The sequence below is a fragment of the Struthio camelus genome, chromosome 4, assembly GCF_040807025.1.
Source record: "Struthio camelus isolate bStrCam1 chromosome 4, bStrCam1.hap1, whole genome shotgun sequence".
Lineage (NCBI taxonomy): Eukaryota > Metazoa > Chordata > Aves > Struthioniformes > Struthionidae > Struthio > Struthio camelus.
This window is the reverse complement of record NC_090945.1, coordinates 34993889-35005943: the sequence shown is the minus strand read 5'-3', so window position 1 is coordinate 35005943 and position 12055 is coordinate 34993889. Positions and strand designations below refer to the sequence as shown.

Below are 12055 nucleotides of genomic sequence, written 5' to 3'. Positions count from 1 at the left end.
TTGGAAGCACCATTTTATTTAAGAAAATTTCATGTCATTTTTAAAACTAAGAGTAATGTCCAACAGTTAAATGGAGAGAGAGAGAGGGGTTAAAAACCCAAAGTAGTTCCATAGGCAGAATGAAGAATAACGCCTACCAGGTGGCATCTCAAGGTTGATCTGTGCATGTCTGTAGCTTTATGTCTGGGAGAGCAGGGGAGAGAGGATGTTTCTCTGATACCTATTTAGAAGGAAGGTACTGACCTTCCAGTAAAAGCATTAGCAAGACCTGCGGTTTCTATCCAGTTGTCTATTTTTGCTATTCCTCTATCAAACTGAGCTGAAGTGGGCAAGTAGATTCACGTGTTACTGGTGGAAATGAACTGAAACATATGCACACACACACACACCCCCAACATATAATGTGGCCTCGTGAGCCCCATTCACTTACAAATTCAGCCTAAAAAAGCTTTTATTTGGTGACTACCATAACTTGCGCAGCTCAGGAAAGCTTACCCCTGTCCACTTTCTCTGCCTTGGAGAACAGTTTGGCACAGGAACTTCAGACTTTAAAACTACTGGCTCTCTCGTTGCTTTCCAAAACAACGAGCTGGAACTAGCCACAGGTATGGACTGGCACATTGCATTGCTCTGGTACCATCATTCAAATGTTCTAAGACTGTCAACTTGCAAACACTTTGACACATTTTTGACTCTTGTGAACAATGCAGTTGAAATCTACAGCTGTCAGGCTAAGGGTGTTGCAAAACCTGCTTTTAGAACTGCACATGGACCTTAAGACTTAATGGGCAAGTAATATCCAAATGGATTCTGGGTAGCTGTTTTGTCATCTTAACATCATAAAAAAGATGGACAGAATTCAAATAAATAATGTGCAGAGCAGTTTTCATACAATTCCCTTTGAACTAGGAACCAGGTGGCAAACAAATTGTAAGACTAACTGGTCATCAGTGAATATGCCTTTAAAACAAACCTTTCCTAGCATGCTCTGCTCCCTTTATATAGGGGCACTCAGGGGTGCTGCAGGCCTTAGTAGTAACCTGACTTCTGACTGCACAGACCCCTTTATCACCCAGTAAGTATTTAGTCCCTCTTTCTGCCTTCCTTTCTTTTGCTTCCGTAGAATATGGTGCATTGTCACTCTTGGCCAGGCTTTTTGTGTAAGATGTGGCTTAGTTTGGCTTTTCAGTTTTGATTTTTATGAGAAGCTTTTACACTGGATGTGGGGATTTAGCATATCCAGAGTTACTGTTCTTTCTAGAGGCTGTCTGAACTGAAAGCTTGAAAAAGGGTTAGGAGTGGGGCAATGGCTGAATGGCTGTAGTTTCTGAAGTGATCCCATCACATAAAATTACTACTTACGCACATAAATGCAGCTTTATTCTTTGAACTGCATGCAATTTTTGTTTGTTAATTTTGGATGCTCTTTTCTAAGACAAGTGATTTCTCCTATGGACAAGTGCTTTTAAGTTGCTACAGGAATGTGTCATTTTCAGTCTTGACCTAGACATGCTGGATATTTTTTCAACCTAATTATGATATACTGTCTGCTCAATCCACAAATAAAATTGCTTTATACACAAATACTAGGGTAAGAGAATTACAATATAGTAAGCTAAATAACATGAAGGGCATGAGCATTAGTATCTAATACTGTCTTTGTGTGTGAAGATATGCTTTTAAGAACACTTGTGTCAGTACAGAAAATGCACGTGGTCGCTGCTGGTCTTTCTCCCAACAGAAACAGAGTTTCATACATTAGGCTGAGTCATTTTTAAATATGAAGAGTTTCTGAAATACACCAGTCTACTTTCATGTTTACATAAACATATAATGGGATAGTTCACCTTAAAACTTAAACTTTGGATACTGACTGTCCAGTGTCTGATTTACTTACAACTGGTATGTTGTGATCCAGAACACAGAAAGTCAAAACAAAATCCAAAAGATAAGTGAAATAAATCCAAGATGAATGTTCTAACCAACTTAAAATGAACTACATCCATTCTAATTCCTAACTGAAGACAAAATTAAACATTCACTTCATCTGAACTCAAATTGAATTAAGGCTTGCAAAATGTACATAAAGGTCAGCAAGTGTGCAAATTAGATGTTTAACTCCTTTTCTTTTGAAATTTAACTATGAATTGTAATCACTCCTCTTTAGCATGAAATTTCTTATCTACGTCGCATGGTGAGTAGTGCCTGATACATTTTTCACCACTGAAAAAATACTCCCTACTAACTTCATGACCTAGACTACATTACACAATCTCAGCATTTGAACTATGGAGTATTTATGAAGGTCAGTGTTTAATATGGGTGAGCAGACCGTGCATTTAGATGCCATTTCAGAACTACCTTTTGAAATAGCAGTTCGCAATTGAAAGCTGTTCCGTAACTAGGCTTGTAGAAACAGAACTGCTATTACAAAATTAGGGATACAGAGAGTTGAGACTAAAACAAATGCTATGCAAAATATGTAGCCACAGTTGGATAGGTGGACAAGGGGGAGAAAGGTGGAGGAGGAAGAAAGAATAAACAGAATTAACTACTCTTAAAACAGGGACTGAAAGGACACAGTAACCTGCCAGCTGTACATAGCTGACAAAACAAATGAGAAACTGCATGCTCCTCTTGGAGGCACATCTTTCTCTTTTTTTAAAATCACTTAGAAAGAGCAAACTGGTGATTCGTACTTACATCCTGGACCCTTTTCAAGCCCTTGTCAAAAAATGATAAATTTTATTGAAGCATATAATAAAGTGGTGTCTTTATTTGCGTGCTCTGTAGAGGCTTCTGAAGTACTTTGTGTAGAAAGATTAACTATTAATTGCAAAATAATTTGGAATTATTCCCTGATTGTGTTTTTTTTTAAAAAAAGAAAGCAACCTGCATACCCTTCCCTTGGATAATGGAAATGTTACTATTTCCTATTTGCATTAGAACTACTGGTACTTGGAAAGAATGGACTAATGTTACATTCACACAATTGTCCTGTGTTCATTCATCCACAATTAGAAGTATTTTTTGTTCCCAAAGGCACCACAAACTGCCCAAAGAATAAAGCAGGGCTTCAGAAAACTCATTAAAAAAAATGGGTAGATAACCTCACCATGAGGCACATTACCCTAAGTTGTAACTTTGTCCTGAGCAACAAGAAAACATTCTGAAATTCTGGGTGTTAAGTGCAGTGTCACTTGGACTAAGAAGTATCTGAACATTCGCACTTTTTCTTGCCTGACTCAATAAAAGGAGAAAAGATATTTTACAAACTGATAGAAGCATCTATGTAAAACTGAACGGATATACTCACTGAGCTCGATACATTCATTTACGTTTCTGGCTAGCATGTGAAGAAAGAGTATATGTATTGTACTAGGCTGGGAGGAAGGAGACGGGAGAATAAGAATGGACTATCTAAACAGAACACACATTATGTGTTTACATAATTTTTTTTTATTTTTTGGTTAAGACTCCCAATCTGTTTTCAGGAATAGCTTTAGTTAAAAAATTAGTTAAAAATGCTTTTTATTGAATAAGTTCTTTGTGTTTTGCAGAGACATGCAAAAAAAAAAAAAAGTAACTGCAAGGGCGGGGGATGCAGAGGGAGTAGAAAGCAGAGGTAGGACATGGAAGCAGCTGCTAGCTGTGTTGGCATACCAACTGAGAGCTTTTCACTGGTGACTGACTCCAGCAGCTGGCACAGCACTAACCCTTAGGGCTTTTCTTCCATTTGATTCAATTCTTTCCCCACCCCTATTGTTGAAGTGTCACTGTTACATCCCCTGATTCAAATCCACAGTTCAAGATTTTTTTGGCTAATTTAACAGTTGGCCTGAACTTTTTACCCAATGACTCTTACCACAGATTGGTATTTAAAAGTGACCCTCTGTTTTCCAAAAGGTACACATCATTTTAACCAAAATATTAGTTTATCCGTTCCTAACCTCAGTTAAACTATTGTTTTGCCATCAGTACAAGACTCCTATTTGTAATTATGCTGTGCTTGCTTACCTTCCAATCAAATGAGCTGTTGCTTTGAATTTGTCTTGCAGCACTACTACATACTTTATTTTTATTCTTTCTGTACAGTGGAACAAAGCAATGCTTTGAAACTGAAACAAAAACATTCCAGAAGTTTACACTGGTTTACATTTATTAAAAAATATATTTAAACACCTGTGTATTTCACCTATGAATTATTAACTACAAATCAAATCAGGCTCATCAATTCAGAGAGGTTCAGAAGTACAAAATAGCCTCCCTCTGGCATCTTCACATCCTCCTCTTCTGTGTGCTTATGTACAGAACTGTGAAAAGGAGAAAGTGACACACATAAGAGCGCCTTGGTAAACAAGGTACAGAAGCTTGTTCATTTAAAACATCTTATTTCCATTGCTTGGTAAAATAAAGCATAACGAATCCCATTCAGCATGAGCAAAGTCAGGAAATCTGTAAAATCAGGTTTCAAGAAATGCTATCAGCGCTATATATTATTTTGTTTTGATATTATATTGATAGCCAAACTGTATACCCCAACAGATGCAGGCTGAACAGAGGGAAAATACAGTCAGCTGTCCTGCAGCATTACTGAGGAGTGCATGAGAGAGTTTCTAAGCAGCAGAGAGTAAGGGTGTCAGAAATAAAGTTCTGCTCTTCCACCAAAAGGGCAAATCCCAAGCACTTATGGCAAAGCTAACGATAGCAGCAGCTGACGTATTCCACCTACTTTACTGGTGATACCAAAACATCATGTAATACAACATTTCCCATACGCTTTTTAGGAGTGTTTTTCCTTTGGGCTGGAGCCATAAAAAAATGCATTTTGAATGCTCACATCATGAAATTAGAATACAAATCATGCTACTGTACCTGCGATGTCTAACTTCTCTGCCCAGCCTGTTCTTCAGTCTTCTGCCCCCTCATCCATTTGTTTTAACTTTTAACATAGGTTATTTCTATAATTGATTCTCCAGCTCTCTGGAGCTGGAGCTCTCTGTCACTGCGCTCCTTACCTTAATAATCCAAATTCCTTGCAAAAAAAGCATTTGGCCTTATTCAAGGATTGTTCCTCCTTCCACAACAGCATAACATCTTTCACTGGTACCACAATCTCCTTGTCTCTTTATGTACCATGGAATTCAGTTACTGGTTCTTTTTATTCCCTCTTTCCCTCCCTCCATTTTCTTCTTGAGTAGCTTGGTCTAACTCTGCTTCATTTACCTTCTCCCCCAGTTTCTTCACATCTGACTTGTGAACCCCTGTTTAGTTTTAGATATTCTTCTCCCTGGCATGCCTGCTATTACAGTGTAACTAAGGCTGTATTACTACGGCTGTATTACTAAGACACCACAGTCCCATTTCAGCAGCCTGGGGTGCTCCTCAATCTGTAATTACAAGCAAGTCTGTCTCGTAGTGAAGCAGGATGTTAATTGTCCTTGAGGTGGACTAAAAGCCACCCACTACACTCGGACATTCAAAGGCTCGATATTGAGGTGTAAGTATTGGCGTGATTTTCTGCCATCGGTATCTGTACTGTATCATAAATTTACACAATAGTTTACTTAGCAAAACTGAGAAACTTCTATGGAGCAGAAGCCACCTAACGAGGCAATAAGTACACAAGGGTAAACCTGCCAGACATCAGGAAACTGAGTTCTAAGGAAGGCTAGAAAAGAGCATGCTTCTTTAAAAGAACTTCAGGTTCAGAGAGAAAAAGGAACACAGGAATGATGAGGAGCACAGACACTGTAAAGAGGCACTACAGAACATAAACACATTAAGGTTTCCAAGAAAGCCTGAAGCTACAGGCAGCCACTTACTTACACCTCAGCCACTCCTCAAATTCAGAAATAAACATCAAACACAATCTTCTTATGAGCAATAATACAGGGAGAAAGTTACCATTATTTCCTCGGATAAATGCGTCCCCATACTTGTTCTTTAATTGTCCATTTACATATTCTTCTGTCTGTTCCAGAGCTATATTCATATACCCATCCAGGCAAGCCAGGACACCTGAAGTGAGTGACAGTTAAAAGTCAATCAATTTAAATGTATCTTAAAATAAGTAAAAATGCATGGGATTTGAACAGTACAGAAAAAACTATATCTTCCTAATAAAATAAAAACCAAAGCTTCTCTAGATGAGTCGGTTGGTCAGAGTACTCTTAAAAGAATTAGGCTAGGAATGAGGAACCCCAGGCTCTGGTAGCAATTTCATCATCACTTGATATGGGGAGGGGAAAGAGGTGGGGTCATCGAGGCACGACTTTCAAAAGATCAAAAGACTTTCACTTTGAAAGTTTGAGGTCCCTTATTGCTTGTGTTTTAAGACACATACCTGAAAAGAACCTGTGACATTAATTGTAACCGACTGAACTAAGGACAAGACTATGTAAATCGAGTTTTCATCAAAATTTATCTGAAAAATAGCCCTGTTAATAAAGGACACCATAGGCAGGCTTTCAGATTTCTTCTTTTCATGCCTACAGAACTAGAAGAACGTTGGCTGCAAGCCTTTTTTTGTGTAAACAAAATTCTGTATAATTTTCAAAAGGCAAAAGGCTTTCAAATGACACTGAAATCTTCCCACAAATATAAAATATGCTCCTCATAGAAATACTATGTATTGGCTGCGCTTGGGGGGAGAACTCCGGTCAGAATCCTCCTCTAGGACAGAGTCTTGTTTTTCAGAAGTGTTATAGTAATATCTTCCGTTAAACAATTAGGAATTTAAGTTCTCCTGCCAACTTGTAAAGGTTGGGGGAATGTTATTTTCCTGTATGTGTTTTTCTTTCCTCTGTTGCTACACAAACAGGGAAAAATAACTGTTCAAAGTGCTATTAAATGCACAAAAAATAAAAACAAAATGAAAGGGAGAACCCTCACTCCAGTAATCCAGAGTGCTCCAAGTCACTCCAGTAATCCAGAGTGCTCCAAGTCACTCCAGTAAGCAAAAAAACCTGTTTGTCCAAAATTATAATTGGACTGCATGTTTTTTAAGCTATCATTCACTGGGCCATAAATGGCATTATTTTCAGACTCTTTTGCTCCTAGAGTGCATTCATGCTTGTTTCACTCTCTTCTCCCTTCCCTTTGTATTTTCTCTACTCTCAGGCCAGTAACATTATCAAATATTGTGACCGCCTACCCGGGCTAGTTTATCTTCAGTTCTATATACCTATCCATCTCTACACATAGAAATCATACATATTAATTTACCACTGATTACCTGTGCACTTTCCTAGGGCTTTTTCCCTTAGATGTGTACATGCCCTTGGCAGAGAATAAAGACATTTTACAGCTACACAGCAACGCTTGTATTAGGTCACGTTTGTATGTACAGTGGCTAGGAGGGTGGAGGTACAGACACAGAATTAGCAACACAGCCTAGAGGCAGAATTGAGATAGATCTGCAATAAAAACCTGAGATGCTGGGTTTTTTAATGTTTGGGTTTTTTTTTTTTTTTTTTTTTTTTTTACAAATATTGGTTGGATTTCTGTAGAAAATGAATTGAGTGTGCATTTTTCAAATGAGAACAGTATACTATTTTTAACTGCACTCTGGCAGGAAAACATCAAAGGAGGCTGCTGGTGGGAAGGAGGGAGAGCAGAAGGAACAAATAACGAAGACAGGAAAAAAATCGAATGCCAAATAGCACTGTGTAAAGGAACTATGGGTCAACTCTTTCTAGGCCTGACTGTAGGCATATTAAACTAGTAGAGTTCCAGGCCTAGTGAAGACAAAGGTTGAGTGGCTTATCCACGGCAACTACAAATGCATCTTACTGAGCAGAAGGTACCAAAAGAAAATAGTTCATAAAGAAAATAGTGTATGCAAAAACTAAACCAAGTTTAGCCCTGCATGCTGTGTACTTTTAAGCAAATGATGACTTGCTTTAATTGACTTTAATCAGCTGTTACTACAATCTCTTGCAAGAAAAAATTTACAAGGGCCAAAGACCGACAAGAAGCAGTGAAGTTTTTCAGGCAAAGATCCCATTCAGAAGTGCTCAGAACATGTAGTTCTCAAAGAAATGACAGATTGCTAACATCGTTGCCAGAGAGGGACACTAAAGAGGAACCAGAAGGGATCAGAAGGCCAACTGAAGCCAACTGAATTAAATCTCTGAAGCAGTGATCTGTAGCAGGTCCATAACATTTAAATCATTCCCTAATAAAATGCCTAGCTTGTGTTGAAGAGGAGATAAACCAAAACTTTTCATGTAATCTTGAATCCTACTAAAACAATCTGACAACCTGACAGTCTTATCCTAAAAGGAGTAGGACACTTCACTGAACAGCGAAGTTCTATTTACTACTTAGGAAAACTGTAATCCTACATACAGCTCAGGAAGATTTACAAATGGGCTGAAAAGTATTGGACTAAAACTGCTGGATTGCTTTGAAACACACTGGAAATATAGGAGCAGAAGTCAAACAAAAAAAGCTTTCTCCTCATTGAGATGAGTATTGATGCAACACAAGTCTAGGCAGTTGTTTAACTAAGAACTAAATAACTCCATTTCATCTCTGCTGTAAAGGTAGGCTTATGACTGTTCAGCAGTTTGGTAAGCAGTTTACTGTTCAATGCTCTTCTGGACCAAGCTATACAAGGAGTTGGAGAACTGGAAGGTGAAGGAAAAAGGTGGTTTTAACCAAGGAGGCTAGCAGAGAACTGGAAAGAGCACTGCCTGGGAATTTCAGGAATTGTAATTCAAACCAATTTCAGTTTAGAAACTTGGAATCATCTCCAGACTTCAGTCTAATCATCTGTGACTAAAGACGCTAATGATTTAGATAAGTCATTTTAATTTCTAGATCTACCTCTTTTTCATTTGTTTCTCCAGAACTGATCTTTTTCTTATCATTCTGAGATCTACATTCATGTACTCCAAGATTTTGGGTCAAACTGCTTGCTTTTACAAAGCACTGCATCTGTTCCAGCCTCCACAGACAATGAAATCATAGACTTATGATGTATGGGAAACAGAGGGAGAACTTACCTCGATAATCAACTCCAGAATTTAATTTTACAACAACTGGCCGTCCAATGATTTGCTTTAGAAAGTCACTAGGGGTTTGCTTCCGTAGACTCATCTTTATCTTCCCTGGTAGGTCGGGAAGAGAAGAAGGGAGAAGAAGCATTTGGATAAGTAACACACTCAAAAGTAGACTTTAAACACTCAATGCAGACAGGCACTCTCCTGATTCTCAAGACTCTCAGTAAGAGAAAATATCAAACGAGATAGAAGGAAGGACAGTTCCTAGAGCTATAGCGTTAAACTTTCTATTTGACATTTGTATAACTCCTGAAATTCTTGACAGGAATCCTTGATTTAAAATTATTTACCATGCTGTGCCTCTTGCAAACTTCCAATGTAGCCAAAAGCCTCAACTTCTCTTTGCTGAAATAGATTTACTAAAAATCACTGAATAATTAGTAACTGGTTCCTATCTGGGCAGGGAGGAGGATGGAGAGGAAGCCAGTACATGCTCTACATACAGAAGTCTGGGCTGAAACAAGAAAAGGGATTTTGATCTCAGTAACACCAACATGAGCAAAGAATACATTAGAAAGGATGACTTCAAAAAACTCAATTAGATTATACTAAGTTTAGAATTAAGCACTGTAATTAACTTGTGCAAAAACCTGAAAGAATGCTGTGGTTTAAAAATTCATGGCACTACATACAAGCCAAGTTTGGTAGGAGGCCCTAACTCAGTATTGCTTCCTTCTGTTTTAATGTTATTTTAAGTCATTTTGCCTAAGTAACAGCTATTCTGCATTTTAAATTAATTGTAGAAAATACTGCTAATGATGCGTTGGCATCATTACTATGTCAACCTTTTGCTGCTTGATATTTCATCAATACAAGGATTTTGAGACTTTTAATCACTTTGTACTAACATACATCTTACGGTTTCACACGTGATATTTACAGCGTAAGACTTGTTTGCATAACATAGTTTTCTGAGAAAGCACGAACATGCTCTGAAATAGCTTATACTGTACAGGTACACTGCCTGAATAGGAACAGAACTGGGCAAGATCTGCTTTCACTAGACTTACCAATTTACCTATGCTATGGATTCACAGTTTTTGCTTTTACTTGCTGCTTTTATGTGTGTTTAAAAACAACTAGAATAGCACCAAAATATACTTCGACAGCATATACACAACGGGAAGTATTTCTAAAGAAAGGTTTATGACAGAAACGCTAAATGCAATGTGAAGCTTTACAGCCACGCGCTTGTCAAAGGCAGAACACCTAAAACAACTGTCTGGCACCATACCTCCCATCACCCTCCCCCCTCCAAAACACACGGCTGGGTGCACCCAGCCGGGTTCCCAGCTCCTGCTCTAACGGCGGCGAAGAGGACGGGGAAAAGAGGAAATAACAAAATTCTGCGTGGACGTAACGGGGAAGAAAGAAAGGGGGGGAAAAAACCCTGAGCGCACGTTTGCGCACGCGTTTTGCCGTGCCGATGGAAAAAAAAAAAAACCCTCCCGGGCCGCTTTATTTACCGAATAAGCTCGCTGCCTCGCTACGCTGCTCTGAGGGGAGACACCCGTCAGCGCCCGGCCCAGCTCCGCGACCCCGAGGTGCCCGGTCGAGGTGCCCGGTGGAGCCGCCCGGGGGGGGGGGGGGGGGGCTCCAACAGCCGCGGCTCCCAACGACCGCTCCACTCACCCGCCGCGCGCCGCCGCTGCCGCCGCCCCTTCCCGCTGCTCGAGGCCGATCAACACCGCCCCGCTACGGCGCGGCGGCCGGGACAAAACGCGCCCGGCTCGAGAGCGCGTTTGGCAAGGCGACGGTAGGCGCGGCCGGGAGGCGTGGGGGGAGGCGGCGCCTCCTCGGGCGGGCAGGCCCGCCGCCCGGCGCCCTTTCACCTGTGCCCCTCTTCCCCCCCCGCTGACCGTTGAGCCCTGGCCGTTGACCGTTAGTTAGCCGTTAGCCCTTGGGAAACGCGGCCGGCTCTGCCCTTTCCTATGCTGGCAGCGTCCGAGACGAGCGTCCCAAGCGCTGGGAAACCAGACCTGTTTACGACCAGCGTATCGTGAGCAGGTTTGGCGACGCTGAAAGTTGAACTCCTCTCTTTGCGGTACAGGGACCGAGCGTGCAGGCCTCTTAGGCTGCTACGTGCCTCAGACTTACTTTGGAGGAACCTATTTCTAGCTGTGCCAGGTTAGTTGCTAGCACCCAATAGTAACTATTTTTTTTTTTTAAACACTCCCAAGAAAATACTGTAAAGGGCCATTGGTTATAGTGTTTTTCCTATTACGTTTTTTGAATAATCAGAGTTGCTTTCACAAAACTACAGATGCAAAGGTCGATACAGAAGGCAGTTGGTCATCACTGGATGAGCAAGGATACCCGCTGTCTGTTGTCTCCCCTCTGTCTAGTTTGTCCAAATACACAGAACTTCATTTTTCTCTAGCTACGTCGTCACTCCTGCTCGTGATATATGTCAGTCCTGTGACCTGGAAAGCTGAAGTGGTAATGACCCTCTTTGCATTTTTCCAAAGCATGATGAAAAGTGGAATCTTGGGCACGTTTCAAGTTGTTCTTGCACAACACTGAAAGACAAAGTTTCCTACCTTCTGATCTGAGCTGTTTTAAGAAGGGACCCTAAAAGCTTCATCGTAAGATGTCCGCACCTTCAACTCTCATACAAAAAAAGCCTACCAGAAAATAACCTGTAATAGTTCTCACTTCTCCTTCCCCTTTAACTGTGATTGTAATTTTTGCTTCTTTCATTAACACAGACTAATGCATGAACCTGAACAGGGGCATGGGGGGCCCAATTATCAGAACTCCAGTCTGTGTCTTTTTCATGATCGGTTGAAAGTAACTCAGGCTACAGGAGGAAACTTCTTAAATCTGAGGTTATTTTAATAGATTACTCCATTTATGTTTTATATTATGAGAAATTCTGTCTTATTAAAGGCCATAAGTCTCATCTGTTTTAGAATTATGACAATGCAAAGGCGTTATTGATTTCTCGTAAAACTCCTCCAAAATCTATCTGAATGTTCTGCAAGTGA

General features: G+C 40.2%; 1 protein-coding gene across 2 annotated transcripts; it reads right to left on the bottom strand.

Annotated features, from left to right (window-relative positions):
- Positions 1–4137: 4137 nt before the first annotated feature.
- LSM6 (LSM6 homolog, U6 small nuclear RNA and mRNA degradation associated) lies at positions 4138–10830 on the bottom strand. Of its 2 annotated transcripts, none has more exons than XM_068942222.1 (4): positions 10701–10830; positions 9012–9116; positions 5908–6021; positions 4138–4313 (listed from the first exon to the last, which is right to left on the bottom strand). In XM_068942222.1, exons 2-4 carry the CDS (start codon positions 9103–9105, stop codon positions 4279–4281), a joined length of 243 nt encoding a protein of 80 aa, XP_068798323.1. In that variant the 5' UTR covers positions 9106–9116; positions 10701–10830; the 3' UTR covers positions 4138–4278. The 2 variants fall into 2 exon arrangements, with proteins under 2 accessions (XP_068798323.1, XP_009687554.1); XM_009689259.2 differs by having other exon boundaries at positions 10535–10767.
- Between the last annotated feature and the right edge of the window lie 1225 nt (positions 10831–12055).

What these genes read in the sequence shown, in the direction of transcription:
- LSM6 (XM_068942222.1), bottom strand. Translation starts at nt 9,105, where the DNA reads ATGAGTCTACGGAAGCAAACCCCTAGTGACTTTCTAAAGCAAATCATT. An exon ending in TTCTGGAGTTGATTATCGAG is followed by an intron (nt 6,022 to 9,011) that starts GTAAGTTCTCCC and finishes CACTCACTTCAG; the next exon opens with GTGTCCTGGCTTGCCTGGAT. An exon ending in ATTTATCCGAGGAAATAATG is followed by an intron (nt 4,314 to 5,907) that starts GTAACTTTCTCC and finishes TCCTTTTCACAG; the next exon opens with TTCTGTACATAAGCACACAG.